Source organism: Triturus cristatus, chromosome 2_1 (assembly GCF_964204655.1).
Source record: "Triturus cristatus chromosome 2_1, aTriCri1.1, whole genome shotgun sequence".
Classification (NCBI taxonomy): domain Eukaryota; kingdom Metazoa; phylum Chordata; class Amphibia; order Caudata; family Salamandridae; genus Triturus; species Triturus cristatus.
Genome location: NC_140581.1, coordinates 463,467,551 through 463,492,457, shown reverse-complemented (window position 1 = coordinate 463,492,457; position 24,907 = coordinate 463,467,551). Strand labels below are relative to the sequence as shown.

Here is a 24,907-nt window from a genome sequence, read left to right as displayed (position 1 = left end):
CCACCCAAAAACCCACAGCCACCCTAAACTCTAAAATTAGCTTTGCCACCTAGAAGCCCATATCCACTCTCAACCCTAAAAATGCCCTTGTCACCTAAAAATCCACACCCACCCTTATACCTAAAATTACCCTTGCCACCCAAAAATGCATACTCACCCTAAAATTACCCTTGCCACCCAAAAAACCCTATCCACACTAAACCGTAAAATGACACTGGCCACCCAAAATCTCATACCTACCCTAAACCGTAAAAATACTCTTGCCACCCCAAGACCCATATCCACCCTAATCCCTAAAAATACAGTTGCCACCCAAAAATCCTTGCCCACCCTAACCCTTAAAATTACCTTTGCCACCCAAAAACCCATACCCACCCTAAACCCTAAAAATACCCATGACACCCAAAAACCCATATTCACCCGTCGGTCCCTGGATGCGGACGAGGGGGACAGGGGTTCTGCCCCTGCGGCTCCTTCGGAGCCCGGGAGTCCCGTGGCCTACGCACCTTACCCGGGTACATCAGTAACTCCCGCACAGGTGCAAGAATTTCTTGCTACCATGGACCGCCTGTTTAGGCCTCGGGCTCCCGCCAGTGCGCCCTTGGGTCCTGCGGTCCCGTGTCAGGATCCTGTCGGGCCGTCTGCGGCTCTGGCCCCGGCACCGCAGGATCCTGCGCCACTGGCTCTGGCCACGGCGCCGCAAGGTCCCACACTGCCGGCTCCGGCCCCAGCGCCACCCTCGGCTCCACCTCTGGCGCTGCAGTGGATGCCATTTGTTCTGCCCCTGCCCAGCTTCCGGGACACTTTATTTCCTACCTGGGATCCGCATTGGGACACGTTGCTGCTTCGACCCCGTCCAGCGCCGTTCCCGGCGCCGTGTGTTCCTTCCCCGGTCCCTGCCGCCGCAGTCTGTATCACATACGGGGAGGTGGAGGACGACTGGGAGGGGTCCATGGACCCTCTTGCCCGTCAGTGTGACTCTGAGCAGGACTGGGCGGCCGGTGGCCTTGATGTCTCCTCTGACCCGGGGTTTGCCTTTCCTCCGCCTGCCATGGAGGAGGGCGCTTCTTACACGGTGGTGCTCCGTCGGGCAGCTGAGGCCCTCAACCTTGATCTCCCTATGGTGGCCCTAAAAACTAATCTACTCACTGAGGTGCTCCAGACGACGTCCACTTCGTCGGAGCCCCTGCTGCCATTTAATGACTCCCTCACTGACGTCTTACTGGGCACTTGTCGCAGCCAGCCACAGGGGCTCCTGTGGATAAGAACGTCACCCGGCGTCATCGCCCGGTGCCGGGTGACCCTGCGTTTCTGACCTCTCATCCTACTCCCAAGAGCCTGGTCATCCAAGCTTCGACGTCCCAGAGTACCTTTCCCACGGCTCCTCCGGATAAGGACTCTAAGAAGCTGGAGCAATTCGGCAAGCGGTTGTTCTCTTCGGCCAGCTTAGGGCTGCGGTCGGTGAACACCGCCTGCCTCTTGGGCCGCTATTCCCACGTGGTGTGGGATACAGTTGCACGGTTGTTGCCTCAGTGTCCTGAAGAGACCCAAGCTGTGATGTCCCAAGCTGTTGCCGAGGGTAAAGATGCGGCTAAGTTCGCCATTCGGTGTGGTTTGGACACCACGGACTCACTAGGTAGAGCAATTGCTACGACTGTGACACTTCGTCGCCATGCCTGGTTGAGATCTACCGGGTTCTCGTCAGATATCCAAAGCTTACTCCTGGACATGCCCTTTGATGGCACTCGCCTGTTTGGCGATAAAGCCGACACTGCGCTGGGGCGTTTTAAGGACTCGCAGGCAATGGCCAAGTCCTTGGGTCCTTCCACGAAAAGCCCAGCCACTCCTAGTTTTTGTTGCTTTCGTGGCCACGGAAGGGGCGCCCAGGCACGTTCCTTCAGCAAGCCTGTGCAGACCCAGCCTCAGCGTTGCCACGGACGCGGTTTCCGCAGGGGTGGGTCTGGGAATCAGCGTGGGGGTCAGTCCACCTCTGCCCCCGCTGCTTCTACCTGCAAACCTTCCTAATCCGAACTTTGGGGGGCACCCAACGCCAGTAGGTGGCAGGATCCGCTATCACGTCGGACAAGTGGGTGTTGCAGATCATACGCAAGGGTTACTCCCTTCCCTTTCAGTCCACCCCTCCAGCCATGCCACTTCAGTACCACCGCATGTCGGGTGAACACTTGGCACTTCTCCAGCAGGAAGTCACGGCCCTCTTGGCCAAGGGGGCCATCGAGTGCATTCCTTGACCAGAAGTAGGGAGTGGTTGTTATTCCCACTACTTTCTGGTCCCCAAGAAGGACAAAGGAGGTCTGCGTCCCATCTTGGACCTCCAGAACGTCAACCACTTCCTCCGGAAGGAGAAGTTCAAGATGTTGACTTTGGCTCAGGTCTTGTCTGCTCTCGATCCAGGGGACTGGATGGTAGCGTTGGACTCGCAGTACGCCTATTTTCATGTTCCCGTCCTGCAGGCCCATCGGCGTTGACTGCGGTTCATGGTAGGCCACGAGCACTTTCAGTTTACCGTGCTCCCCTTTGGCCTCACCAGCACCCCTCGGGTGTTCACGAAAGTGATGGCAGTGGTTGCAGCTCATCTGCGCAGATCGGGGGTCTCAGTCTTCCCCTATCTAGACGACTGGCTGTTGAAGGCGGGCTCGCCCCAAAGGGTCGTCTCCCACCTCCAGACTACAGCCAACCTCCTGTATTTGCTGAGGTTTTCCATCAATGTGCCGAAGTCGCACCTGACTCCCTCTCAGAAGCTCCAATTCATCGGAGCGGTTCTGGATTCGGTGCAGTTTCGGGTCTATCCTCCCGAACAGCGGATCCGGGATATTCAGGTTATGATTCCGATCTTTCAGCCTCTATCCCGGGTTTCAGTCAGGATGACCCTCCGGCTCCTGGGCCTGCTGGCCTCCTGCATCCTGCTAGTGCAACATGCCAGATGGCATATGCGTGCTCCGCAGTGGGACCTGAAGTTTCAGTGGGCACAGCATCAGGGCAACCTGTCCGATCACGTCCAGCTCTTGGAGGGCACTGCACATCACTTGCAGTGGTGGTTCACGAATCGCGATTGGGTCAATGGCAGATCCATCTCCCTTCCCCAACCGGAGTTCACAGTGGTGACGGATGCGTCCCTCCTGGGATGGGGTGGCCACATGGGAGAGGCAGAGATCAGGGGCCTCTGGTCTCCGGTGGAATCCCGGCTCCATATCAACCTTCTGGAGCTGCGAGCAATCCGACTTGCTCTGAAAGTGTTCAAAGACAACACCACCACCATGTGGTATTGCAACAAACAGGGTGGGGTGGGGTCGTGGGCCCTATGTCAGGAGCCTCTGCACCTCTGGACATGGCTGGAACATCGGGCATGTCTCTGGTGGTTCAACACCTGGCAGGCTCCCTGAACGCCAGAACAGACGAACTCAGCCGCAGATGCATGTTGGCTCACGGATGGCGGTCTCGGACGTGGTGCAAGGTCTATTTCTGCAGTGGGGAGAGCCTTGGTTAGATCTATTCGCCACCGAAGAGAATGCGCAATGTCATCAATTCTGCGCGTTGGAATCGGAGACGCTTTTCGTTGCGAGCTGAGTTGCGGTCTGTTGTACGCCTTTCCGCCTATACCACTTCTGCCTAGAGTGCTGAAGAAGATCAGACGCGACCGGGCCCAAGTCATTCTTGTGGCTCTGGATTGGGCAAGAAGAGTATGGTATCCCGAGCTACTCAGTCTAGCAATCTGTCCTCCGATCCGACTGCCTCTTCGGGAGGATCTTCTGTCGCAGCAGCAGGGGACGGTCCTTCACCTGAACCTGCCTCCACCTCCATATGTGGCGATTGAGCGGCGAAGTCTGTGATGTTATTTTGGCAGCCAGGCGTCCCTCCACTAAAACAGTATACGCCTGCAGGTGGAATACATTTGTGGCATGGTGCACAGCGAAAGCTGTGGATCCCCTTTCTGCCCCTCTTTCAGAAGTTCTTCTGTTCCTCCTTTCTCTGGCCCAGCAGGGCTCTGCCGTGGGCACTATCAAGGGCTATCTCTCAGCCATTCCCACCTTTTTTAGGCTTCCAGATCAGCCTTCTCTTTTCAAGTCCCCTGTTGTTGGTCGTTTCTTGAAAGGCATTACACACACGTTCCCTCCGGTCCCCTTTATAATGCCTCAGTGGGACTTGAATCTTGTGTTGACTTATTTGATGTGCACTCCCTTTGAGCTGCTTCACAACTGTCCCTTACGTCTTCTCACCTAAAAGACTGCTTTCCTGGTTGCTATCACCTCTGCCAGAGAGTGAGTGAGCTCCAGGCTCTTTCTTCGAAACCTCCTTTCCTTTCTGTTCATCCGGACAAGGTGGTGTTAAGGACCCGTCCTTCTTTTCTGCCCAAGGTTGTTACACCCTTCCACATTGGGCAGACCATCACTTTGCCCACCTTCTTTTCGCCTCCGCCTCCTTCGAAAGAGGAAGAGAGGCTCCACCATCTGGACCAAAAACGTGCACTCTCGTTATATCTGAAGCGCACACAACAGTTCTGGGTGGATGATCAAGTCTTTGTTGGCTACGTGGGCGCCAAGAAAGGTCGGGCTGTGCATAAACGAACCATCTCTCGGTGGGTCGTTCTATGTATTAAAGCCTGTTACTTCTTGGCTAAAAAGGAGCCCCCTGTGGGGCTGCGTGCCCATTCTACTCGGGCGACAGCAGCCACTAGCGCTCTGGGATGGGGAGTCCCTTAGCAGGATATCTGTCAGGCAGCTACGTGGTCCTCACTGCATACCTTTACCAAGCATTAATGCTTTGACAGGCAAGTCCGGAGAGACAGCTTCTTTGGCCGTTCTGTTCTCTGGGATTTTCTGGTGTGATCTTAGTTCGCAGACTCACCACCGGGGTTGGTATTGCTGGGGTATCTATTCTAAGGTAAGGAATCTAACACTAACGTGTTTCTTTCAGATGAACAAGTTACTATATCTGTAAGAAACATTAGTTAGTGTTAGATTCCTTCCCGCCCCACCCATCCTCCCTGTTCTGCGAACTGATTTCTAGGATTAAGGTTATCCCTTTTAGGGCCCTAGTTTTATTCACCAGTGGTCAGTGTCTTGCATGGCTCTGCGTTCCTGGCGCGGAAAGTAGTGTACAGAACCGACGTCGGCACGCATGGGTGGTGCCTAAGTAGTGACATAATCTTGGCGCATGCGACGGACGCGGAGACGCACGACGCCACCTACTGACGCGCAGGGGTACTGCTAGCGAAAACTTTCCGGATCCAGTCTGACGCCTGGGGATATTCTAAGGTAAGGAATCTAACACTAACTAATGTTTCTTACAGATATATCATTACCGAAGGTAAGTAACTTGTTTGTTATGCTGTTATGTTCACATTCAGCTTATCTCTAGCTGCTCAGCCAGTGTGAGTGTTCCATGTAGAAGGTTGGTGTGAGTGGCATGAGTGGAATGCTTGGGTGCCTGGTGTGTGACTGGGTCAGTTGGAAGATGGGCTGAGCAGCTAGGAGGCTGCTCCTGGTGGGGCTTGTTCTAGCTTGCTGTAACATTTACTTATGGACTAATAAACTACATAAAATCATCTCAGCTACGTCTACTTCATCACCTAAACACGTGGGGCCAGACCACTACATTTTTGGCGACGACCTGGAGCTCATCTCACGCACTAAAGGTAGTCTCATGACAACTAAAGATGTGGAGTATAGCAGGACCATGTGTAGGAAAGGACCTACTACATGTACCCATGAAGAGCAACAAAAGCAACAAGATTCAAGTAACAAAACGAAAAAAAACCTGTCAAGCACGCCTCACAGGCCCACCAGTGTCCACTACACCGGACAGCCCTAGCCCAAGCGTCCTGTAAAGTCATCTCAACACCTAGTAATAAGTCATCAAAGCTGCCTACTTCTTCGCCTCTACTAAGGTCTACAAAGCCACAACAAAAGTCTACAGTGCCTCAGAAAATATCTACAGTGCCTCAGAAAATATCTACAGTGCCTCAGAAAATATCTACAGTGCCTCATTAACTAAGGTAACCAGTGGATATGTCAGTTTTTGCCTCCAGTGCGGTCAGTAAGGCTCATTCGTGACTGTGTTAAGGTGCAAGATTTTGCCTTTCTGAGGGACTGGATGTGTGACATGCTTAACGCTTCTCCCTGCCAGCGCTGCACCGGTGTGTTCCCATTTGTCCTGTTTTAATTTTCAATTACTGGCTCTTTGGTGTTTTCGCCGGTTCTCTTTGCCTGCTGCAAGTGTGGAGACCTACACGGTGAGCAAAGTGTATTTTCAACTTTGTTTTTATCAGTGTTTGTTTTCCCTACTACGAGGCCAGTAATTAACAGTTGTGCTTTCATTTAAAACTCAAACGGCTCGCGCACTCAACCCTGTCCTCTGTGGCGCGTGGATCTGCTCCAAAGCTATTCATGACGTCTTCGTTCCCTGCTGACCAGAGCCCTTTGTGATGTCCGACTTCAAAGCTGCCTTTGGACGTTTTTCAGCAGGAGCGCACCATGAGCCACTCTGCTTACGTCTCCTGTGCGTGCCTCCATCTTGTGGCTGGAGGCTCCAGCCATTCAACGTTGTTTCTTATGTGCCCAGGAGTCTTTATTGCCAACCACGTTTTTCACCGCAGTGTGTTCACCGCTTCCATTTCCCTCAAGGCTTTTACTGCAACACACCGGCTTCAACTGCTACCCACCGTAAGTCTAACGGACTACCACTACAACGGTTGATGGTGGGTTCAGGTACTCTTCAATGTACAGTATCTTCAACAGATGGGTGAGTCACTCTTGCACCCAAGCGCTGTTTGTCTGGAAGGGAAAATTTTAATCCGACGTCGTATCCACTTGTTTTCTGACCACACAGCACTATCATTTGGAAGTTTAGGCTGATTTGCAGCGTTGCTGTTTGGAAAGCTGCATCTTTTGGTAGTATGACGAAACTCCCTTCTGGATTGTATGTAAAGTGTATTGGGGCATAAAGTACTTGTTCCGCATACAATAAACTTACAAACAGTGGACTTTTGAAAGTGGAAATGCTTCTGAATATAGGTGTTACATTATCAATACTACTGAGTTCTATAACTGAATGTTGGCCACTGTTTGAATTTGTTCCTAGGTTGTCCTTTCGGGTGAGACTTCACTCACCGGTGTGGATTGCATCCATAAAGTGTGTTCAAATGTCTCATTGCAGATATTTGATCCCTTTCTAAGGGATGGGAGTGGGTTCTAGTCCCAGGTCTCTTATTCATGCTTATTTTCTTTACAGATGTTGTATCCCTGCCTAAGGGATGGGAGTGGGTCTTTGTCCCACATCTCTTTTCACGTTTTTTGTAACTGTTTAAGGGGTGTTTACCTTTGTTATTTTTGGTATGGGTTTTAGCCCCATTTCCAAGTCATTGGTTCTCGTACCATGTTGGACATATATTTCTTTTTACGTCATCCCTTACACTACTTGGGTTTAATGTACATCCTTTCTTTTGGATGTGTGTTTTGGGTGTTAGTCCCATTTACACGTTTATCGTAATTGTTTTGTACAGTGTTTTTACGTCGTCATGTAGTGTGTGTAAGTCACCCCGTGCTTCACCTTGACGTAATGTGTGCGTGTGCCACACTGTGCTGCCCCTGTGTTGTTCTCGTGCAGCATATGTTCTTGGGTGTCAGTCCCATGCAATGTTGTCATGTGTGTGTAAGCCGCCCCGTGCCTCACCATGTGTTTTTTTTATGTCATGTGTGTGTGTAAGTCACCCTGTGCTTCACCTAGACGGTATGTGTGTATGTGCTGCTTTTGCTGCACAAGTTCTTGGGTGTCAGTCCCATGCAACACTATCTGCTTCACTTGGGTGTCAGTCCCATGCAACTCCACGTGTTACACTGCTTCTGTTTTGGGTCAGTGTCCCTTACATGAGGGGTGGCGTTTTGGCCACAGTCTCCTTAGTTGAGGATGTCGTCCATCCATTGTGTGGAGTCTTGGAGTACGTTTCCCCTTTACTTTCAATGTAGTTGGTGCTCACTTGGTATCTGTGAGTTCTTCTTAAGCTATTTAACTTTTCTTTGTTCACTATTAAAGGAGGAGGATGGTGTTAGTGTGTGTTTATATCCTTTCATCCTTCTTTCCTCCTTTGCGTGTCTGTTTTCCCTCTCGTGATGTGGTTTTACCATTCATTCCAGGGTTTATGGACTATTTACATCTTTTGTACATTGTTGTGTATAGTTTTCTTTTATTGTTGTTCCTTTTATTTTTTCAATATAAAAGGGATTGGATATGTAGTATTCTCATGTTATGCTGTTATGTTCACATTCACCTTATCTCTAGCTGCTCAGCCAGTGTGAGTGTTCCATGTAGAATGCTGGTGTGAGTGACATGAGTGGAATGCTTGGGTACCTGGTGTGTGACTGGGTCAGTTGGAAGATGGGCTGAGCAGCTAGGAGGCTGCTCCTGGTGGGGCTTGTTCTAGCTTGCTGTAACTTCTACTTATGGACTAATAAACTATATAAAATCATCTCAGCTACGTCTACTTCATCACCTGAACACGTGGGGCCAGACCACTACACCCTAATTTTCAAATTATTTTTTACTGCGACTCAATCTGCTCTCGAGTCCATGAGGCAACCAATGATAATTCATGAACTGGACAACATGGGACTTGTGACATAGCATTCCAAAATTTTGCTAACTCTGAGGAGGACACTTGTGCCATGATTGAATTTGTAGTGGGATATGTACCTAGAAAATTCCATTCAGGAGTCAAAATGTAATTTATACATTCCTCTTTTTTTCCAACAGCTATGCAACCACACTGCAGTCTGTTAAAGCGGAGAACTTATCTCAGGGCCTAAGCTACTTGAGCTGGAATGATGTCCAGAATTGTGTGGATATTGTAAATAACGAGGCCATGGAGGAACAAGAAAGTGAGTAAAGCTCTTAATTCCCTAGTGGTCTACTCTTATTCTGTTGCTGTCTCTGAGTGGGTGTTCTCAATGTTGAAGGTTGTTTCCTAGTCAGCCGCCAGAGTCTTGCTTCTAATGTGCAGTGACGCTATAACAGCCAAAGAGCTCATTTTGTGATCTTGAGTTTGATACTCCAAATTTGTAGCATTTTCAAGGAATACCTCATTCTTTTAAGGAATCTGAATTGTGAAACTTCATTAATCTGTGGGTCTGTTGCGAGTGGCCAGAGGGGCATGAGGTTTGCTTCCAAATAGTGGCACTCTCTTCGAAGAATTAATACTGCTGATGTCTGAGGCACATGAAAGGAACTTTATTCTGACCTTTATAATTCATGTGGTTAAAAGGTGCAATAGTAGCATTCTAAGTATGCAAAGAGGATAACATTTATAAATAAGTATGTGTAGCTATTCTTAGCATTTTTACATTGCCTCCAGATACATTTATAGGTTATCTGGATGCTTAGGGTGAGAGATCAGATCTCAACTATGTGAACAACATTTTTCTTCCAGGGGATCCTCATCAGTAGTCATTAGCATTGAATTGTCCGGCGCACGTGCGGAGACCCCGGAGCACATATAAGTGCCAACCCTGTACATAGTTATATATATATATATCACTTTGCCACGAAGAAAACTGGTGTCCGTGACTCTCTCTTCGCTGTTTGCCGGATGGGAAGCGGGAAGAGTTGGGAAAGTGTTTCTGATTGAATAGCAGAAGTTGGTTGATTCCGCCAACGGACCCCCTCCTTGGATGAGGTAGCCGCCTACAGCCACATTCGAATTTGGATCTTGCAAGGATTTTTTTGGCGGCAACCCCCGACAGCAGCAATCGGACCGTAAGCCGTTTGGAGTGAGTTCAACGCGGGGTCGGAGGACCCTTCAGCGACGCACGAACCACGGTGAGTGTCCGGTGATTCTGTTCTCGGTTGGGAGGTGTGGCCAGGCATTGCTAGCTCCACGATCGGAGTTGAGCAAACACAACAGCTATCATGTCGAAAGCTGCAAACTTAAAATAAAGACCTAACTTTGCCACGAAGAAAACTGGTGTCCGTGACTCTCTCTTCGCTGTTTGCCGGATGGGAAGCGGGAAGAGTTGGGAAAGTGTTTCTGATTGAATAGCGGAAGTTGGTTGATTCCGCCAACGGACCCCCTCCTTGGATGAGGTAGCCGCCTACAGCCACATTCGAATTTGGATCTTGCAAGGATTTTTTTGGCGGCAACCCCCGACAGCAGCAATCGGACCGTAAGCTGTTTGGAGTGAGATCAACGCGGGGTCGGAGGACCCTTCAGCGACGCACGAACCACGGTGAGTGTCCGGTGATTCTGTTCTCGGTTGGGAGGTGTGGCCAGGCATTGCTAGCTCCACGATCGGAGTTGAGCAAACACAACAGCTATCATGTCGAAAGCTGCAAACTTAAAATAAAGACCTGACTTTGCCACGAAGAAAACTGGTGTCCGTGACTCTCTCTTCGCTGTTTGCCGGATGGGAAGAGTTGGGAAAGTGTTTATATATATATATATATATATATATATATATATATATATATGTTCAGCCACCGGAAGAAAATCGTTCAAACAGGTTTAATGAAGACTTGCCAGCAGGTAAATAGTAGATCAAGGCAACAGTGTAGATATTCGCCAAACGCGTTTCAGGAGTTCCTCTTTCCCTTCTTCAGTGGCGGTTAGACAAGTTTGCGCTGCAAAAAAAGGTGCGCTTTTGAATTCCACATCACCTGCCTCTGTGGGCGTGGCCGTCCTCACGGCCTTCTGGTAAGTGTAGTGCACCTTCGTAATCCCAAGTGGGTATGCTTGCTCTCTTGTACTGTATTTCAAAAAATGTTTAGCCCAAGTGGGTTCGTGCTCCGGACTACCCAAGTCCCTGCCATGCTTTGCAGTCTTCAAATTGAACATCCAGCTAGCACTTTCCCCGCAAAAAGTACCAGTCACCTTCCTCCCATTCAGTACGGCGTCATTTGACGTGGCGCCTACATGGGTTTGCCTTCAAAGCAACGGGCCGAACTCCGCGGCTGGGCATCAGCCGTTATAAATCCAAAACTACAGGTTAGCCCCAAGAAGTTCAGCCACCGGAAGAAAATCGTTCAAACAGGTTTAATGAAGACTTGCCAGCAGGTAAATAGTAGATCACAGGCAACAGTGTAGATATTCGCCAAACGCGTTTCAGGAGTTCCTCTTTCCCTTCTTCAGTGGCGGTTAGACAAGTTTGCGCTGCAAAAAAAGGTGCGCTTTTGAATTCCACATCACCTGCCTCTGTGGGCGTGGCCGTCCTCACGGCCTTCTGGTAAGTGTAGTGCACCTTCATAATCCCAAGTGGGTATGCTTGCTCTCTTGTACTGTATTTAAAAAAAAGCAGCAATCGGACCGTAAGCTGTTTGGAGTGAGATCAACGCGGGGTCGGAGGACCCTTCAGCGACGCACGAACCACGGTGAGTGTCCGGTGATTCTGTTCTCGGTTGGGAGGTGTGGCCAGGCATTGCTAGATCCACGATCGGAGTTGAGCAAACACAACAGCTATCATGTCGAAAGCTGCAAACTTAAAATAAAGACCTAACTTTGCCACGAAGAAAACTGGTGTCCGTGACTCTCTCTTCGCTGTTTGCCGGATGGGAAGCGGGAAGAGTTGGGAAAGTGTTTCTGATATATATATATATATATATATATGTATATAGCTATATATATATATAGCTATAGCTATAGCTATAGCTCCAGCTCTTTCCAAAGAAAGAAAATAGGTCGCACTCCGGCAAGTCAATTTCAAAGCTTCAATCAATGTTTATTTCGTTATTTCAGCCATGAATGTGCCTGAGTGCGACCTATTTTCTTTCTTTGGAAAGAGCTGGAGCAATATTTGGGCGGTTTTGGTTCAACCGCAAGGTACCGCACAGCTGCAAAGAGCGCCACAAGCAGCGAAGAGAGCCAAGGAGGTTAAAGGATATATATATATATATATATATATATATAATTGCAGCCTATAAAGAGGGTAAAGAATGGCCAGATTACATTTACTTTTCTTTGTAAAAGCTACATAATTAAATACATGTTATTAATAATAACCTAATCATAGAATGACTGCTACAAACCTTTATTGAAAAGAAAAGGGAATATGAAACATTGTTATCTAACAGGCTGCCATTAAAAGAATAATATATAAAACTGGCACTGTGCTTTTAAGAACCTCACAGCCACCCCTTTATCCCATCATGCCCTACAGGTGACCGTTAGGTCCAGTTCATTTTTCCGGCTCTGTTAGAATCCTGGAGCACTGAGCTGTACTTTTTGGACAAGAATTACCAGAAAAATCTTCCTAAAACATTTTTTAAAGTTTCACATGGTTCTAGCCAGTACTGACAAACTTTTTCTGACAGGATTGTTTTTATTTTCTCTGAATATGCCTTCAGTCTTCATGAAGTATGCTTCCTGTGGGAAGAAGGCGGCTCAGACTGATCCCTGCTCAGTCTGTATTGTCTGCCTGCTAGACTCCCACCGTCGTGACACCTGCCTCACTGTCAGAAGATTTCCAGGCACACCCTCAAGGACAGGACGAAGATCAGACTTCATTGCCTTCTAGAGAGATAATCATCTGGATCATCAAGAGGCCTTGGGGAACACCAGTCTTCCTCCAAACAGCCCTCCTCTCATCCCGAAGATCCCTTACAGAGGTAGATCACGTGAGAAACATAAACACAGTCCCGGTCAAAATCAAGAGGTATGTTGTAGAGAAAAACATGGGTATGTTCACCTTCGATGTTGAAGCCACTGTTTAAAGGTCGGGTTGACTCATCACTCGACAGTGTAACACACCCAGTGCTCGTCATCAAGAGTCGCAACGCTGGCAAGGAGACATCATCAGTCGACATCGAGACACTCCTCAGCACTGGGAAAAAACCATTCCCGTCAAGGTCGGCCTTGACAGCCAGTGTTCATCATCGCCGTCAAAGTCTCACAGTACGGCGTTGAGGCAAACATCACTGTTGGGGCCCCCGCTGACATCTACAAGACATCCATCGACGTCCAAGCAGTAGTCAATGTCGACTTCGAGGTCTATGGAAAAAAAAATCCACAATGTCGAAAGAGAAGCATTCATTGATGTCGAGAGACAGACACTTTCCCATGCTGCTGAAAGGCCTCAATCAAAATCACCAGAGGTCCAATGTGTCTCAGTGGAGTTTGTGGAATCTATACCTCTATCACCTGCTAGATCCAGGTCACAGTCACCTGTATATATCTCCCCAATGGTGGTTGGAAAGTCTGTGGAAAAGACCCGTGCCTCCTACTTCTGACTGAGTATTCACATCCGCTCCTTTAAGAGTCACACCACATACGCCATCTCCGAGACGAACACCTTCTCCAAGGTTTTCCTCTGGCACACCATCTGTACCTCCTAAGTGTTCCTCTAAAAGTCACACTACATAAGAGTCCGCAGCCATCACTTCGTAGGTCAAGAAGTCCTATCCGTCATCGATCTAGATCATCTACAACCAGGCCAAGATACAGAAGATCTTAAACGGAATCATCCAGGCATAGGAGATCCCTTCTTGGTTTACAACTTTTCGTTTCTAAGTGCGAGATTATTCTCCTATGCTCTCAGATACAGCTCCAGCAAGAGAATCACCAGTGGATGATCTCTTAACTTTCAGTGATGTCCTGATTAGAAGTCGTGACAAAATTGAATTTAGAGATTCCTAACACTACAATGAATTCATCTGTGATCTTTGAAACGCTGCATCATAGTACAGCCTCAAGACCACTTTTGCCACTGGTGCCTGGACTATTAGATCTTGCAATGCAGGCATTTTTAACTCCAGCATTTTTAAGAACCGCCCCATCTCGAATCCTTAAGAAATACAAGGCCCTTTATCAGGACCTTCTGTTCCTAAGAGCGGATTCTTCTCCTGATTCGGTAATAGTGGCAGCCACAGAGTCAGCAGACGTGCGCAGGCTGAAGGAAAGCTGAAGCGATGCTAATTTTAAACTTTCCTCCTCGCACTGCTTTGAAACTGTTTTTTAATAATTGTCAAATTACAGAACTGCTCTTTTAACTGCGCCGCACTTCACTTTCACCTACCTGTCTTCCTGAACCGCACTGCTCCCCGGTCCACCACGGGTTGTCCCGATTAAGTGGAGGGAGTATCCAGCACCATTTCAATCCCACCTGCGGGCAGGAGACCGGAGGCGCGGAGATCTCTCACTACTTAGCCCACATGCCACAAGCTTCGTGCAGCGGACGCGCAAAGCGGGTGCACCGCCGGCGCGCCAAAGACAAGCCTATCTGCGCCCATCCACATCCAGACGGGGCCAGGGGCCAGAACCCCTGTCAGCTCCACGACCCACATCTGATCCTATAGTCTACACACCCTACGCAACCTAACAGGAACTGTCATCTGACAACTGCCGCCACATATGGAATGTAGCAATTAAACACACTGACTGTCCTCACTGTGGGTTTAAATTCCGGCTGGTTATTAAGGCACAGAACTCCCCTGTAAATCATGCTAGTATAAAGATGTTTTAGCTAAACTGCAGACCATTCCCTAAGCATGCCACGGAAATCGCTTTATTATTGGAGGAACTCAAACCTGATGCCCTTTTCCTGACGGAAACGTGGCTTAATAATGTGTCCGAGCCGGTCCTCGCTCAAAATCTCCTTTCTGGCTATCTTATGCAACGAGAGGACCGTAAGGAAGGCGGGGGGGGGGGGGGAGGCTTGGCAAACGTTCTTAAAGACCACTTTAATTACCGAATCTTTCCAGATCAGGTATCAGATTGTGAGAGTCTCCTCTTCTCCATTGACTTCTCCCCAACTACTACCTTCTCTGGATTACTTATCTATCGCCCACCCGGACCCCTCGGTCAATTCCTTAATACCCTCCCGACAACCATCGCTAATTTAGCGTGCTCACCCTCCAATTTCACTGTATTGGGGGATCTCAATATTCATCTAGACACTTCTGATCATACCACTAACAAACTAAACCTTCGCCTTTCCTCACTTCAGCTAAAGAAGTTGGTATGCAAACCCACCCATATTATAGGCCACTTACTTTAGCAACTGCATCAATCTCACATCTGGGGACCCTTCTCCACTTCCCTAGTCTAACCACTTCCTCATTCCCCTGACTTGGGAAGTCCCAAACTTCACCCTTCCCTCCAACCCAACCTCACGCCGGGATCGCAACTGGTCCAAGCTTCCTAAAGAACTTTGGACCACAGCCCTTGAAACCTCCAGACCCAACAGGGACCCCGACCCGATTTTAGCCAACGAGAATTTTTACTGCTGGATCCAGAACTCCCTAGACGATGTGCTCCCCATAAGGCACACCCACAAAAAATACATAGCAAAGACATCTCCCTGGTACTCCCCTAAATTACGGGAGCTCAAACAACATTGTAAAAGATTAGAGAGGAAATGGAGACAGACCTATGCAGTCTCTAGCAAATCTGAAAATGAAATTAAACTCGCCCAAGCCGCCTTCTACGAGGAAAAAATCAGGGCAGCTTCGAACTCCCCCAAGGAAATTTTCAGAATTGCTAAAATCCTCTCAAAACTACCCCAGAAGCTACCAACCACTGACGACGCTCTAACCCGGTGTAACAACCTGGCGGAGTTCTTCCACCAGAAAGTGCAAAACATATACTCTACTTTTACCCATATCCAGGCCGAACACACTAACTGTTCAGGACCGGGAATCCAAGCCACACTGGAACTAGTCCCCCGGACCTTGCATCCTTAGACTCCATCATGCACCGGGTAAAGTCGGGCTCCCCCTTAGCCCCAGCGCCCCCACGCGCCCTCCTACCAGTCAAAGGAAACATCCTACCAACAGTTCTCGACCTGTTGAACGCCTCCATCTCTGCTGGAGTGGTCGCCCCGGCAGGGAAGTGTGCCATGGTAAAGGCCCTTTTAAAAAAGCCAAATCTTGATGATAACAACCTGAGTAACTATTTCCCGATCTCCCTACCCCTTGGCTGAGTAAGATCCTGGAAAAACACATCAACTCAGCGTTGTTAGAGTTTCTAGAAACCAACAACCTACTCCATCCTTCTCAAACAGGCTTCCGTCCCCAACACGGTACTGAAACTGCCCTCCTTGCTGTAATGGAGGAGGCAAGAAAGATATTGGATCAAGGAGGCTCTGCAGCAATTATTCTGCTCGATCTCAGTGCCGCTTTCGACACTGTAAACCACGACACCCTGATCCGCAGACTTGGGGATCTGGGTGTATCTGGCAATGCCTTCACCTGGTTACAATCCTTCCTAGGCGAACGATCCTTCCAAGTCTTTGAAGGCGATGTTGTCTCTAAACGGATGCTCCTCAGTTGTGGTGTGCCTCAGGGCTCTTCCCTGAGCCCCACACCTTTTAATATTTACATGCGGCTCCTAGCAGAGATTGTCCTTCCATTTGGCATAAAAATCATCATCTACGCTGATGACACTCAGCTTGTGGTGGCATTAAACCACCCCGAAAAAACACCTAGTAACCTTGAAAGCTGTCTCAAGAAGGTGGCCAAATGGATGGAACTCGCTTGCCTAAAACTCAATGGGGACAAAACCGAGCTTATGTTTCTCGGAAAATCCCCCTCTCTTAGCTAGGAGCAACTTTGGCCGAAATGCCTTGGCCCCGCCCCAGTTCCCAAAGACCAGATCAAAAGCCTTGGCATATGGCTGGACCGCTCCCTCAGCTTTAACCACCAAGCGATGAAACTCTCTGCCACCTGCTACAGACTGCTGATGATGCTACGCAAGATCCTCTCCCTCCTCCCGTTCCAAGCAAAGAAAATCATGGTGCAGGCTCTTATCCTCTCCCGTTTGGATTATGGGAATACACTGTATCTAGGGACCCGCAAGCCACCATAGGCAAACTCCAAATCATCCAAAACTGCAGCGCGCATGCTCTTCCAGATCCCCCACCAACAGTCCGCAGCCCCAGGGCTAAGGAGCCCTCACTGGCTACCGATCAAGGAGAGAATCCAATTTAAGGCCCATGTGCATTGCGCACAAGGCTTTTTGGAAGACCGGCTCTCTAATCAGCCAGCCCTTGATAATCCCCTACCAGCCCAACAGGCTCCTCCGCTCCGCATCCTCTTCCCTTGCCCGACTGCCCAGAATAAAAAAAGCCAGATGCGGTGGTCGCTCTTTTTCCTACAACTCTGCCAAGCTTTGGAATGCTATCCCCCTCCGCTTGCGGACGGCGCCCAATCTCCTACCCTTCCACAAACTTCTAAAAACATCACTATTTAACTAATACCTCGAATTGCTGATCCCTCCTTCTGTCTGCATCCGTCTAGAGCACTGGGATGCCTCAGGGTAGCTATCGCGCTATATAAATGTTTTTTTAATTTCATTTCAAATCACACTCTGCTGCTTCTTCCTCTTCTTTGGTTCCACCTGACAGAGAGTAAGCAGCTCAATGCTCTTACTGAAAAGATGTGCGGAACATCAGCATCTTATATGAAGGTTTCAAGTTCTTTGGCTTTGTTTGGGAGATATGACAGATCCCAATGTGATTCGCTAGCCAGGTTCAGAGAAACTGCTTAAGGAGGATAGGCAGGATTTGAAGAAATACTCAGAGGGTGGCCTGGTGTCAAATGAAATTATTAGTAAAGCTGCGAATGCGTTGGATCTAGCGGCACAGGGTTATGCGCATGGCACCTGTGCAAGAAGATCATCTTCTGGATTGAAGCCAGAGGCACAACACCGATTCATGAACTTGTCATTCTCAGGTAACACCCTTTTTGGTGCCCATGCGGACAAGGAGATGTTCAGAATGAAGACAGAATTGGGGACACTCAAGGCTTTTGGCATGGAAAAGAAAAAGGAATTCCTCAGTAGGAACAGACCTTATGACAGATGATATTTCCAGCAGAGGGTTGAAACCCCTCACTTGCAACATCAGCAGCAGGCAAGGTCACACTTCCATCCTCACAGACATGAAGAGGTTCACAACAGCAGCCTGCAGTTGTCACTTCCTCCTTCTTTGTTACCTGCTCTGGTGGGGTGAAGTATTGTCACTCACTTGGAAGAGTGGCTTTCAATCATAAAAAGATGGGTCTTAAATATTGTTCAGAAGGGCTATTGTCTTCACTTCAGGTCCCTTCATCCTTCTGTTCCTCTGACAAAAGCATTCCAGTACAAGCTACACCTCTTGCAGTCGGACGTCAACACTCTAATGCAAAAAGAGGCCATAGAGGAGGTTCCGAGTCATCAAAGGGAATCTGGAATGTATTCCTGTTACTTCCTAGTAAAAAAGAAAGGACCAAAACAAGAGTTCAGACCCATCTAAGACCCGAGAATGCTCACCAAATAGATATGACTCGAAAGGTTTAGAATCCTGGCTCTTCACCAAATCTGTCCACAACTGCATCAAGGAGATTGGATGTGTGTGATACACCTTCAAGATTGATATTTCCACATTTCAATTCCTTATAGCATTAAAAAAATGTCTTCATTTAAAAGTAGGATCTCTGCACTATCAGTACAAAGTACTACCATTCAGCCTCAAATCAGCCACACTAACCTTTTAGAAATGTATTGCCGTGGTCGAAGCATTCTTAAAGAAACAGGAAATCTTTGTGTATCCTTAACTGGACGACTGCGTGATAAAGTTCCTCACCATAGCGGACAAAGTAACATTTTCACATCTGTGTCGAGGCCCTCATAATTCTGTGTCTTTGTATCAATTCCCAAAAGTCTACAGCATGCCCAGTACAAAATTACACTACCTTGGTGGGAGCCACACTGGAACCTAGTCCACAAGAGTGCATCCTTTGGCATTGTCTCAATATTCTACATGTTCACCATCCATCTGGGAGGCTTCTTGCATTTTCACATTACCTCATGCATGATTGCACATGAGTCCTCTACAGCATTTCCTGGAAGTCCAATGGAATCAACTCCAACTGCTGAAAGACAAACTGACATTATCCCAGGTAGCACGCCAGTCTCTCCCATGGTGGTCTCATCAGAACAATCGGATGGTGGGGTTACCATTCCATCAGGACCCCCCAAGTCAGACACTAATCACAGATGCCTCTCTCCAGGAATAGGATGCTCACATGAGCTACCTTCAAACCCAGGGCGTTTGGCCGGTCAAGGAAAAGACTTACCACATCAATATGCTGGAATTGAGAGCATTTCATCCTGCTCCTAAATATTTCCTTCCAGGGATCACAACCAATGACTTCCTTGTTCAGACCGACAAAAATACAACTATGCATTACCTGAACAAACAGGGAGGAGCCCCCTCTGTCTCTCGAGGCTCAAACCATTTGGAGATAACTTCTAGTCAGAAACTTGATAACAGCCACTCCTCTGCCAGGCATTCAAAACATGCAAGCAGATTCTCTCAGTCTACACTTCAAGGAAAATCACAACTGGATTCTCAATGATGAGGTTACAAGACATTTTTCATGTTTTGTTGCTAAGCTGGTCAGGGAAATTTCTCTAAACATTTCCACCACTCCTCTCATTCCAACAGTGATTCTCAAGCTGTATCAATCCAAGACTAGAATGATACTAATAGCACCATAATAGCCTCAACAGTGGCGGTTCACGGACCTTCTACATCTGTCAGAGGCCTCACAAGAAGTTGCTATGCTGACAAGATGATCTGTTCAAGTTCGGAGGAAAGACACTACATCCCAACCTCCCATCCCTGAACTTGACAGCTTGGCTCCTGAATTCCTCCAAAATTGACATTTAGGCCTTTCCACAGAATGTATGGGCATTCTCAGAGAGGCTCAGAGACCTTCCACCAGAAAATCATATGCCTTGAAATGGAAAAGTTTTTATTTATGGTGTGCACAGAATATTCACAATCCAATTTCATGACAAGAAGATGTAGCCATCCCGTACCTTCTACATATGGCTAAATCATAGCTACAGCTTTCCTCATTTAAGGTACGCCTTGCAGCCATATTGGCCTATAGGAAATCTCCTTCAGGAACATCTTTCTTCAGAATTCCAGTGGGGAAAGATTTTTTTAGAAGGACTTTGAAAGGTGTTCCCTCCAGTTAGGACTCCCTCTCCTTCATGGGAGCTTAATATTGTCCTTTCTAATTTGATGGCCCCTTCATTTTAACGAATACGTAAGGCCTCTGTGCAACATCTCACAAAGAAAGCGACTTTTCTTGTTGCCATCACTTTAGCCTGTAGGGTAAGTGAAATTGAAGCCCTATATTCTAAGATATAGTAAACAGTGTTTCATGCCAATAGAGTTGTGATGAGAACTCATCCCATTTTCTACCAAAGGTAGTCTCAGATTTTAACATTAACCAGAATATCTCTGTTCCTACTTTCTTTCCTAACCCCTCCAATCTAGCTGAAAGATTGTTACATTCACTGGATGTTAAAATAGGGCTTAAATTCTACTTGGCTAAAACAAAAGATATCAGGAAATCGGATCACATTTTTGTTAACCATGGTCCAGTGAGAACATGTTTGTCATCCTCTAAACAAGCTATTTCTAGATGGTTAGTTTCTTATATTCTCCTTGTCTAACAGTTAGCTAAAAAGTCCTTACCTGCTAGACCCAGGGAACACTCTACAAGGGGGAAAACTGCATATGCAGCTCTATTAAGGAATGTACCTATTTCCAAAATCTTTAAAGCTGCCACATGGAAATCTGCTCATACCTTTACTAGGCATTGTTGTCTGGATTCAGATGCTAAATCAGATACTCGAGTAGGACAGGCTTCTTTGAAGAATCTGTTTGGTTAAGTGTTTGAGCTGCTTTTTGCTTCCAAATCTGCACTTTGTGGGATGGGCTTGCTATTCTATTCAATGTTATGACTATTGATGAGGATCCCCTGGAAGAAAAGGATAAATTGCTTACCTGTAAGCTTAGTTCTCTTCCAGGGGAATCCTCATCAAAGTCATATGCAACCCATCCACCTTCCTGGGCGGAAGCTGTTGCATCTCTCAATAAGTTCTTTTTGCAGGATTTCTCAGTTTTCCATAAAATGACCTGTCCTAACTGTCTGTGAGCTACAGGGTGTGTGTGAGGTTTTTAAATGCACAGTGCCAGTTTTAGGTGTTATTCTTTTAATGGCAGCCTATTGGTTAACAATGTTTCAGATTACTTTCTTTTTCTTTTAAATGTAGGCTTCCTATTTATAGTTCTTTTTATTAATAACACGAATGTTATTGTTTATGCAGCTTTAAAAAGAAAAGTAAATGTCATCTGGCCCTTTTTTACCCTCTCTATAGACTGTAGATATATTATTATTATTATATTAATTGAAAAGATCACTCCTGAAATTTTTAATTTTGTCTTAATTGTTCAGATATTTATGGACATTGCCATTTATTAGATGTTTCATTGAGTTAAATTATACCACACTAGAGATGTCGAATCTGCCATCTTTGAATACCAATTTGGACACTTGTCAGGACGCCACTCATAAACTAGCGCCATGTAGATGAGGCCACTAGTAATTTCCCTTTAAAATAGATGGAACATATTAAGAGACATCATATGGCTATAAAAAATATTTTAAGACTGTTGTATCTACATGTTCCGAATGAAGGGACAAATCAAATCCCAACAATATCCATTGAAAAGACGGAAAACAATTCACAATAGAGGAGAAAGAAAACAAAATATAATTACACCTCTAATGAAATACCAAGATATTGCTTGTCTAGTAGAATGTTTAAAACATTTTGTCCTGAAGAATGTGCATTACATTATGGTCTTGGCACCAAATTGTGTGTCATTTAGATTTAATTTCATGAAAAGAAGATGTGCATTGAAATGGTTATATCCTTTACAAAAGTAATATGAATATTAATATTGTTTTTTGGTAAAAATGCTCCATTACCATTTTTAACAAAACTGTTTTGCTTAAATGTAAGTTGTGTGGAGGTAAGTGTATAGTGTATTTATGTGTGGTTTATAGAGTAACTGGAAGGATCTAAAGAAATAAAATCGAATCCAGAACTGAAAAGTGAAGGAATATTTTTTAAGTATGTTATATTATTTGATTTGTCAATTAGTAAAAGAAACGTATTGAGGTAAAGTATCTATCTGCCAACATCAGATTCAATCATTCTGGCTAAACAGGTAATTCCTTTTTCTAATGAATCTGCCGCCTATGGAAGATCTTGCAGTAAATTAGGGGAGTTGTACGTGTATTAATATTTATGACGATATCTGTACATAAGGTGTGAATGTAGGCAACTTTCAGAAAATGCATTGAGTGTAGTGGAATGTGATAGAATGAAGGTATTAAAGTTAGGTTAAGGCTGTCAAACTGTCTTGAGACAGCTGGGGTAGAGTGCTGGAAAAACAGAAGAAAGAGCTTCATCGATCCCAGGTGACATGTGTAACTAAACTGAAGTGGGGTCCTTAAGATGAAAGCACAGTAAATGTAATATGGAACTTAACATTCGATATTACCTGATTTATATAGTGATTAATACTGCAATGTTGTTGTTTCTCTGCACTTTTAATAACAGATGTTAGCATTACCCAGTTTAATGATACTTCATTTACGAGAGTCAAATGGGTAAGAGGTTCCGGTGCACTTGCAAGAGTATGGCACTGGATGTCCGCAGCAGGAGTTAAACTCCCTCGTCCATCTTGTGACATGAGGCTCTATAGTCCCTCCTGTGAAAGCATAGGGAAACTTAGGACACATAGCTTTTCTTACTCTCAGCTCAGCAGTCTGCTTTTAATGTAGCATTTATGGTTTTGAGAACCATGTGAAAAACTCACTAAAATGGTTTGGCAGAAGAATAGAGGAATTCTGTTTAATAGATGAAAAGTCGCCCACAGAATTTGACTTGTTTCTTTATAACTACACCACAGACGATAATAGTTTTGTATTTTTTCTCCCAAAGGGGTTATTGCAATAGGACAAATAAATGAAGCCATTGATCAAGGAATGCATGAAAATACCCTGAAGGCACTCTTGTCACCAACAGCAAGATTGCAAGCAGTGAACCCTGGGAATTCTTTTCACTACCAAGCTCTTCTGCACCAAGCCAAGGCACAGAAATGCAAGGTAGACAACTCATTTTAATGTCTGTACCATTGTAATATTTTATTGTGTATCGGCTTGTTATACTGTTGCCCAATACTCTTAATGCGTGAAAGACACATCTTAAGTTCCATTTTTGACTTGGGATAGAACTTATCCCACAGAGCACATCGCTGAGTGTTTATGGGTAAGTGTTCATATCTTGACTAAACCCCAGTGCATCTTTGAAAATGCATTTCTAGTTGTATGTATTATTTATTGTCACAAACGTCTCTACTTTGAGTGCAGTAGTTTTAATGTATTCCACTCAATTTCTGACTTACAACTTAATACGTTGCATTAATTATAAATGAACTTGTATGTATGTGTAGCTTTCACTCCCAAACAATTCACATCATGTATTGACAATATATGAATACTCAGCACCGCTGACAAGTCTCTTCTGCATTCCTCATGTTTTTTCAACACATTTTCAAATGCCTCCTTTCTGCATGTGGGATGCCTGTGAAATGTATGGGGAGTTACTTCAGTACGTTGCAATAAGTGGAAAGAATGAATGCATGCACAGTTCCTCCCACACACAGAATCATCCTTCCAGGACTACTGGAGCGTCCAGAGTCATTTCTCATAGGGCTGTGTTGAGGTGGTGAGTATTGGGAATACTGTACTTCATATGCATTTCTAGCTACTTAATTTCTTGAGGATTGTGATTGGGCAGAGTCAACTCCTGGTACAATTGGTGCCACATTGGTCAAAGCTTAACTCCTGATACCTTTTGCAAAGACGATGTTCTTGATTTTGACTTATCTTTGGAGTGAGTGTTATCAATGTCTACCCATACCTGGAAGGTTGGCTGGTTCAGGCTTCTTCCATTCAGGCTGTGATGCATTAACTTGCCTCATTACCACATCCCTCTTCAAACTGGGTGCACTGGTGAACCTCTCAAGTTGCTTAATTTCCCATAGAATGTGGATCTCCAGTGCATGCATGTGAGGCCAGGTGTGGGTAGTACTCTCTTAATCCCTGAAATCACTACTATGGTACTTCAGGCAGTACACATGGTTTTGTAGGTTTCTCTTAGAAAAGCATTGAAATGGTCAATGCGGCCAAAGTATGTTTCAAAAGTTCAGCCGTGGAGCTCCTGATCGATCATTAAAACACTTAAATGCTGCCTAGTTTTAACTTCTCCATTTGTGCTTTCTAGCCTGCTCTACCATCCAAGCAAACTCTTGCGTGTTCTATTGAGATTCAATGAGTGCCAATAGAATGCTTACACAAAACGCTTTTCGCTTTAAAACAAAATTGTTCAATGTCATTCTGATAGGCTTTTCAATATGTATCCTCTCGAGGCCTGATCCGGTGTTGGACGCAAATATTGTTCTGTCGGGGTATCAAGAAGTTGTTGCATCAGTCACTTTAAATGAGGGATGTGAAAGAGTGCATTAATAATTGTTCTTACTTCAGCTCACTGAGCTTTAAGCTTTTGGTTTGTTATGCTTTATTCAAGGATAAGATAGTGCTTCAGTTCTTTCTTTCTAATGTCCTTTATGAAACCAGACCTTTTAAGTTCCCTGTAATTGCAATGTTGGAAAGCCCTTCGGATTTACTAGAAGCAGTTGGTCTTTTCTGTACATTATGAAAAGTAGTGACAGTAATCTAAGAAATTAATATCTTTAATCATATGTCCTTTGCTGGATTGCAGCATCTCTCTTAGAATATTGTTATGTCCAGGGCAGCTTGTCCTATTAGCATTTTCAGTGGATTTTCAAATAAATATTCCAATAGATGTGAACAGCAGGAAACCTCCTTTGACCATTTCACATATGTTTTACAAGCACTCGTGTGTGTTGAATGTACTCTCTAGAGCTGTCGATCAAATTGATTAAGCAAAGTTCCTGGAGACTTATAGCTGAGTTGGTTGGTTCGCTCTTTGTTCTGCTAGCTAACCCGCCCCCTTCCCTACCACTGACCGTTATTGTTT

At 46.1% G+C, this 24,907-nt stretch overlaps 1 protein-coding gene across 4 annotated transcripts in view; it reads left to right on the top strand.

The window, feature by feature from the left end:
- The window catches only part of IQGAP2 (IQ motif containing GTPase activating protein 2), a 1,048,054-nt gene that overhangs the window by 676,259 nt on the left and 346,888 nt on the right, over nt 1–24,907 (top strand). For all 4 annotated transcript variants that reach the window (XM_085632282.1, XM_085632281.1, XM_085632284.1 and 1 more), the window contains 2 exons: nt 8,767–8,891; nt 22,787–22,950. In XM_085632282.1, coding sequence (XP_085488408.1) covers nt 8,767–8,891; nt 22,787–22,950 — 289 coding nt within the window. The remainder of the gene's footprint in view (nt 1–8,766; nt 8,892–22,786; nt 22,951–24,907) is intronic.